The following is a 7500-nucleotide window of genomic DNA, read 5'->3' as shown; positions in this document are numbered from 1 at the left end:
CTTGCGAGAGTGAGTAAAATTATGTGCAATACCCGCAGCAAAATTCAGACCCTGTATGGTATCGATTCAATATCAGTACTTCGGTATTAGATTGTGGTACCGTAGCGAAGACAACATTGTGGTATCGAGCCATCCCTGGTAGGCGGAGTCTCTCTGCAAGCGCACTGCACTCGCAACCAAATAAATCCAAACTCTCAGCCAATCAGAAGAAAGTGTGGGCGGAGTCTCTCTGCAAGCGCACTGCACTCGCAACCAAATAAATCCAAACTCTCAGCCAATCAGAAGAGAGTGTAGGCGGAGTCTCTCTGCAGGCGCACTGCACTCGCAACCAATTAAATCCAAACTCTCAGCCAATCAGAAGAGAGTGTGGGTGGAGTCTCTCTGCAAGCGCACTGCACTCGCAACCAATTAAATCCAAACTCTCAGCCAATCAGAAGAGAGTGTGGGCGGAGTCTCTCTGCAAGCGCACTGCACTCGCAACCAAATAAATCCAAACTCTCAGCCAATCAGAAGAGAGTGTAGGCGGAGTCTCTCTGCAGGCACACTGCAATCGCAACCAAATAAATCCAAACTCTCAGCCAATCACAAGAGAGTGTAGGCGGAGTCTCTCTGCAGGTGCACTGCACTCGCAACCAAATAAATCCAAACTCTCAGCCAATCACAAGAGAGTGTAGGCGGAGTCTCTCTGCAAGCGCACTGCACTCGCAACCAAATCCAAACTCTCAGCCAATCAGAAGAGAGTGTGGGTGGAGTCTCTCTGCAAGCGCACTGCACTCGCAACCAATTAAATCCAAACTCTCAGCCAATCAGAAGAGAGTGTGGGTGGAGTCTCTCTGCAGGCGCACTGCACTTACAACCAAATAAATGCAAACTCTCAGCCAATCAGAAGAGAGTGTGGGCGGAGTCTCTCTGCAGGCGCACTGCACTTACAACCAAATAAGCACATAATCAAATTCATAAATAGTACGCCATTGTAACAGTAACAGAGCGACTGAGACAATCTTTGTCACACTTGTTTGTTCACAGTTCTTGTTTCCTTTCATTTTATTTTCAGGATCTGAGATCAATGAATCACCGACACTTTCAGTCCGGCTATAAATGATATTCAAACACACATTAAATAAAGCACATATTCAGCACCTGAGACTATCACCGTCATACTGTGTGTGTCGTTGTTGCAGAAATAGAAACGGTTTCTAAAACAGAATAGTTGCAGCCGCTCAGGACTCTCTGATTAACATTACAAGTTATTGCATTGATATGGTGTTGCGTTTATGAATACTCATTGGATATGTGCAGTGTTGGGGAAAGTTACTTTGAAAAGTAATGCATTACAATATTGCGTTACTCCCTTAAAAAGTAACTAATTGAGTTACTTAGTTACTTTTTAAGATAAGTAATGTGTTACGTTACTTTTGCGTTACTTTTTCTCTCCTGGGCTGGGCTTGTTTTTGTTTTTGTTTATAACAAAAAAAGTTATATTTTTGTGCAATGGTAAAGACCTCTTCACACCAAAATGTAAATAATAAGCCCCAGGCTGAGGTAAAAATGCAGATTCCCGCATGAACACTAGAGGGCGCAGCTCTGGATAATGGAGGAATAGATGCAGGAGAAAAAAGTTTTACCAATAAAAATCTAGTAATTTTCATCATCAAAGGTCAGCAGCAAGACATTGGTCAATTAAATATAAAGGTAGATTATGCATAAAAATATTTGTTTAATTTAACATTTAATTATTGGAGGTTTTGCATTTGACTGATTTTCTTCATTTTGAGGAGGACAGAATCTTTATTGTGCAAGTGAGATAAATAAATGTTCAAATTTAGTCTGGTATTACAATAACCATCATGTTCGCACTTATTTTTCTCAACATGGGGACAGGAGAGCTGTCAGTCAAATTAATGTGAAAAAGTAATTTTGTTGTAAATTTGAAAAGTAATACGTTGCTTTACTAGTTACTTGGAAAAAGTAATATTATTACGTAACTGAAGTAACTTGTAATGCGTTTCCCCCAACACTGGTTATGTGGTTGTTCAGAAGACAGGAAGCCCTACTTGATGAGCCATTTGAACTGTTCAGGATCGTCCGAGCAGCCGTAGTCCGTGGTCCAGGCGTGGCCGATGGTGAACTTGTGAAACTTGAGCATGTCCATGACCCCGACCTCAGCAACCGCACAGCCGAAGAGCTCGGGCCGCTGGTTCACACAGGCTCCTGAAACACACACAGACAGATACATTATACAAGATGGCGCCGCGGATGGCAGCCTCAGTATGGAGCTCTTCAGCTATTGTGTTGTTTTTGTTCGTTTGTTCTGTGTTTAGTCATTCTTTTCCGATCAGTTTCTCCAAAGACGAACTACTGGACATTAGGAAACACACACCAGACAACATTTCTGCAGTTTTTGATTATTCTGACGTTTTGTTTGATTTTCTCGTCGGAGCCGCAGCTGTGTGTTTAAAACGCGCGGCCAGACGCAAGCAGGGGAAGCGAGCCGGCGCGCTAGTGAAACTCTGAATCTCCGATCACTTCCTAACAAAACGGACAAACTTCTTCTCCTCACCCGCATTAAAAAGGATTTTTCAAACTCTGCTGCACTGTGCTTCACTGAAACCTGGCTGAGTGAAGCCATCCCAGACAACGCACTATATCTGCCCGGCTTCCAGCTGTTCTGAGCGGATCGCATCGCGGAACTAACAGGGAAAACGAGAGGTGGTGGATTGTGTTTCTACATTAACGAAAGTTGGTGTTCAGATGTAACAACGCTGAAGAAGATGTTTCATCATAAACTGTAAACCTTTCTACTTGCCGCGGGAGTTTTCCTCGTTCATTCTCGTGAATGTGTACATCGCTGCAGACGCGTGTGTGAGCTTGGCGCTACAACAGCAGGCTGAACAAATAGCTGAGACTGAACAAAGGTATCCAGACTCTCTTTTAATCATTCTTGGAGATTTTAACAGAGCAAATCTCTCCCGTGAACTGCCAAAATACAGACAGCACGTAACATGTCCCACCAGAGACAGTAATATACTGGACCACTGTTACACCACAATAAAGAATGCATATCACTCCATCCCACGGGCAGCTTTGGGGCTCTCTGATCACTGTGTGGTTCATCTTATACCGACCTACAGGCAGAAACTGAAATCAGCTAAACCTGTAATAAAGACTGTAAAAAGATGGACTAATGAAGCAGAGCTGGACTTACAAGCCTGCTTCGATTGCACTGATTGGACAGTTTTTGAAGCTGCTACCACTGATCTGGATGAGCTCACAGATACTGTAACATCATACATCAGTTTCTGTGAGGATACATGCATTCCTACCAGGACATTCTTATCATTCACTAATGATAAACCATGGTTTACTGGGAAACTCAAACAGCTCCGTCATGCCAAAGAGGATGCTTACAGAAATGGGGATAAGGTCTTGTATAACCAGGCCAGAAAAACAGACTGACAAAGGAGATCAGAGTTGCTAAAAGAAGCTACTCTGAAAAGCTGAGAAACCAGTTTTCTTCCAACAACCCAGCTTCAGTTTGGTCAGGCTTGAAGAATATCACCAATTACAAGTCACCATCTCCCCGATCTGCTGACATTTACATACATGTATGCATTTGGCAGACGCTTTTATCCAAAGTGACTTACAGTGCACTTATTACAGGGACAATCCCCCTGGAGTAACGTGGAGTAAAGTGCCTTGCTCAAGGACACACTGGTGGTGACCGCTGAGATCGAACCAGCAACCTTCTGCATATCAGTTCAGTGGTTTAACCCACTGGACCACCATCTCCATCATATGCACTCTCATGCTGAGAATCAACAACTGGCCGATGAGCTGAATGCTTTTTACTGCAGGTTTGAAAAGCCCAGTCTCACACCACACACTCGCTGTGATCTGCACTTCACACCTTCACTATCACCTCCTGCTCCCCCTCTCCTCCCCCCTCCTGCCATCCAACCCGAGCTTAAGGTCTGTGTGGAGGATGTGAGCCGAGTCTTCAAAAAACAGAAGACTAGGAAAGCTTCAGGCCCAGACGGCATCTCATCTGCCTGTTTGAAAGCTTGCGCTGACCAACTGGCCCCAGTCTTCATGCAGATCTTCAACAGATCATTGGAGCAGTGTGAAGTTCCCTGCTGCTTCAAACACTCCACTATCATTCCCGTCCCCAAAAAAACCCCAAACCACTGGACTTAATGACTACAGACCTGTCGCTCTCACGTCTGTGGTCATGAAGTCGTTTGAAAGACTGGTTCTGGCCCACCTGAAGGACATCACTGGACCCTTGCTGGATCCTCTTCAGTTTGCCTACAGAGCAAACAGGTCTGAGGATGATGCAGTCAACATGGGACTGAATTATATCCTGCAACATCTCCACAGACCTGGGACTTATGCAAGGATCTTATTTGTGGACTTCAGTTCGGCCTTCAATACCATCATGCCTGATCTTCTCTCAGCTAAACTGACCCAGCTCTCCATGCCATCCTCAATCTGTCAGTGGATCTCCAGCTTCCTGACAGACCGACAACAGCTCGTGAGACTGGGGAAACTCACATCCAGGACTCTCACTACCAGCACTGGCGCCCCCTAGGGGTGTGTTCTCTTCCCACTGCTCTTCTCCCTGTACACCAATGACTGCACTTCTAAAGACCCCTCTGTGAAGCTCCTGAGATCTGCAGACGAAACCACTGTCATCGGCCTCATCCAAAACGGGGACGAGTCTGCTTACAGACTGGAGGTTGAACAGCTGCTGTCTGCTGCAGTTATAACAACCCTGAGCTCAACACACTCAAACCGGTGGAGATGATAGTGGACTTCAGGAGGAACAGCCCATCATGAAGAGCACTGTGGAAGCAGTGGAGTCATTCAGGTTCCTGGGCACTACCATCTCTCAGGACCTGAAGTGGGACAATCACATTGACTCCATTGTGAAAAAGGCCCAGCAGAGACTGTTCTTCCTTCATCAGCTGAGGAAGCTCAACCTCCCACAGGAGCTGCTGGTTCAGTTCTACTCGGCTGTCATTGAGTGTTTCTTATGCACTTCCATCACTGTCTGGTTTGGTTCAGCTACCAAATCTGGCATCAAGAGACTACAACGCACAATCCGGACTGCGGAGAGGATTATTGGTGCTCACCTGCCAACCCTCCAGGACCTGAACTCTTCCAGAGTGAGGAAGAGAGCAGGGAAAATCATCCCAGACTCCGCTCACCCTGGACATCTCCTGTTTGAACTGGTACCATCAGGACGGCGACTCCGATCTCTGGCCACTAGAACATCTAGGCACTGGAACAGTTTCTTCCCACAGGCCATTTCCCTCTTGAACAGTTAAATACCCCCCACCCCACCCCTCCACCCCAAAGTGCAATACTCTGACTGTTTAGTGCAATCTTCTAAACTCAGGAGATTATTTATATTTATATATTCATACTACTCAAATACTGTAAATATTTTCATAACCTGTAAATGTTTATTCTCACTAAACGTAACTGTGACCTTATATTTTGTATACTCTTTTTCATATTTTTATTCTTAGAATGTATATTACTATGTTCTTGTTGTGTTTGTATTGTATATGTGCACTGGAAGCTTCAGCACCAAGAAACATTCCTTGTGTGTGCAAGCACACTTGGCAATAAAGCTCTTTCTGATTCTGATTCTGATTCAGATCACTCTTCTCCCGCATTTACCAGACACACTGACTCACACCTGAGCTTCAGTGAGTGGGCTTTACATGTTTGCATTACTCAGATAGAACGGCCCGGTTTGACACACCTCACATCTGTAAAGGCCACATAACCAAAGTGACTAAACATCTGGATCAGCAGAGGCTTCCTAACCTCGCTAACATTCAAACTGAAGAAGCTTTTTCAGATGCTTAGTAATTTATTCACCGCCACTGTTTTCAAACCGGTGCACCGCCTACACACATTCGTCTTGGTCTGATTGTCTCCTCACACACACACACCCACACATACACACACACACACACACACACACACACACACACACACACACACTAGTAACCCACAAACAGGTGCAGATGGTAGCTGGTGTTGACCATTTTGGGGGATAATTTGTGATTTTTTTTGTGGAAAAAAACTCACTGCATGTACTCAATAACTGCATATACTCAGTAACTGCATATACTCAGCATATACTCAATAACTGCATATACTCAGTAACTGCATATACTCAATAACTGCATATACTCAGCATATACTCAATAACTGCATATACTCAGTAACTGCATATACTCAATAACTGCATATACTCAGTAACTGCATATACTCAGTAACTGCATATACTCAGCATATACTCAATAACTGCAAATACTCAGTAACTGCATATACTCAGTAACTGCATATACTCAGCATATACTCAATAACTGCAAATACTCAGTAACTGCATATACTCAGTAACTGCATATACTCAGCATATACTCAATAACTGCATATACTCAGCATATACTCAATAACTGCATATACTCAATAACTGCATATACTCAATAACTGCATATACTCAGCATATACTCAATAACTGCATATACTCAATAACTGCATATACTCAATAACTGCATATACTCAATAACTGCAAATACTCAATAACAGGATTTACTCAATAACTGCATATACTCAATAACAGCATATACTCAGCATATACTCAATAACTGCATATACTAAATAACTGCATATCCTCAATAACCGCATATACTCAATAACTGCAAATACTCAATAACCGCATATACTCAATAACTGCATATACTCAATAACTGCATATACTCAATAACCGCATATTCTCAATAACTGCATATACTCAATAACCGCATATACTCAATAACTGCATATACACATTAACTGCATATACTTAATAACTGCATATACTCAATAACCGCATATACTCAATAACCGCATATTCTCAATAACTGCATATACTCAATAACCGCATATACTCAATAACTGCATATACTCAATAACCGCATATTCTCAATAACTGCATATACTCAATAACCGCATATACTCAATAACTGCATATATACATTAACTGCATATACTTAATAACTGCATATACTCAATAACCGCATATTCTCAATAACTGCATATACTCAATAACCGCATATACTCAATAACCGTATAATCTCAATAACTGCATATACTCAATAACCGCATATACTCAATAACTGCATATACTCAGCATATACTCAATAACCGCATATTCTCAATAACTGCATATACTTGCATATACTCAATAACCGCATATACTCAATAACCGTATTTACTCAATAACAGCATATTCTCAATAACTGCATATACTCAATAACCGCATATACTCAATAACCGCATATACTCAATAACTGCATATACTCAGCATATTCTCAATAACTGCATATACTCAATAACCGCATATACTCAATAACTGCATACACTCAATAACTGCATATTCTCAATAACTGCATATTCTCAATAACCGCATATATACAATAACCGCATATACTCAACATATAC

At 42.5% G+C, this 7500-nt stretch overlaps 1 protein-coding gene across 1 annotated transcript in view; it reads right to left on the bottom strand.

Annotated features, from left to right (window-relative positions):
* The window catches only part of LOC307134196 (prolyl endopeptidase), a 24708-nt gene that overhangs the window by 2662 nt on the left and 14546 nt on the right, over positions 1-7500 (bottom strand). The window contains exon 11 of the mRNA XM_079829728.1: positions 2055-2211. Coding sequence (XP_079685854.1) covers positions 2055-2211 — 157 coding nt within the window. The remainder of the gene's footprint in view (positions 1-2054; positions 2212-7500) is intronic.

The sequence above is a fragment of the Gobio gobio genome (assembly GCF_949357685.1).
Source record: "Gobio gobio genome assembly, chromosome: 11".
Taxonomy (NCBI): Eukaryota; Metazoa; Chordata; class Actinopteri; order Cypriniformes; family Gobionidae; genus Gobio; species Gobio gobio.
Note: the sequence above shows the minus strand (reverse complement) of the source record. Positions and strands in the feature narration are given on the sequence as shown.